The sequence below is a fragment of the Morus notabilis genome, unplaced genomic scaffold (genome assembly GCF_000414095.1).
Source record: "Morus notabilis unplaced genomic scaffold, ASM41409v2 C11140017, whole genome shotgun sequence".
Taxonomy (NCBI): Eukaryota; Viridiplantae; Streptophyta; class Magnoliopsida; order Rosales; family Moraceae; genus Morus; species Morus notabilis.
Genome location: NW_010380876.1, coordinates 1 through 382, shown reverse-complemented (window position 1 = coordinate 382; position 382 = coordinate 1). Strand labels below are relative to the sequence as shown.

The 382-nt window shown below is 51.0% G+C and overlaps 1 protein-coding gene across 1 annotated transcript; it reads right to left on the bottom strand.

Moving 5' to 3' along the window:
* Positions 1–5: 5 nt before the first annotated feature.
* On the bottom strand, positions 6–377 carry LOC112094761 (phenylalanine ammonia-lyase; the record flags this gene model as incomplete). The annotated part of the gene is made up of 1 exon (XM_024176463.1): positions 6–377. A coding segment is annotated over one exon (372 nt), but the record flags the coding sequence as incomplete, so codon positions are not given.
* Positions 378–382: the final 5 nt, after the last annotated feature.

Here is a 382-nt window from a genome sequence, read left to right as displayed (position 1 = left end):
TTCCCGTTCTCATAAGCGATCCTTGCGCTCTCCACCTCCTTAGGCAAAAGGGATTTCAGCTCCTCCTCAAAGGCTGCAATCTTTTGGAAGATTGAGGTGCTCGTGTTCTTCTCGCTTTCACCGTTTGTCAGCGCGTGCTCGACGAGTACTTGCCTCAATGTTTGCATCAACGGGTAGGTAGCACTGCAGGGGTCATCAATGTAGGCATAGACATATTCCCTGTCCACCACTTTGAGGAGATCCTTCTCGCAGAACCTCGACGGGTGAAGCTCTCCATTTACGCCGGTTGTTAGCACTCTCTTCGCCACTTGGCTCACGGTGTTCTTAACCGTCTGCTTCAAATTCTCCTCCAAGTGCCTCAAGTCAATGGCTTGGCATAGAC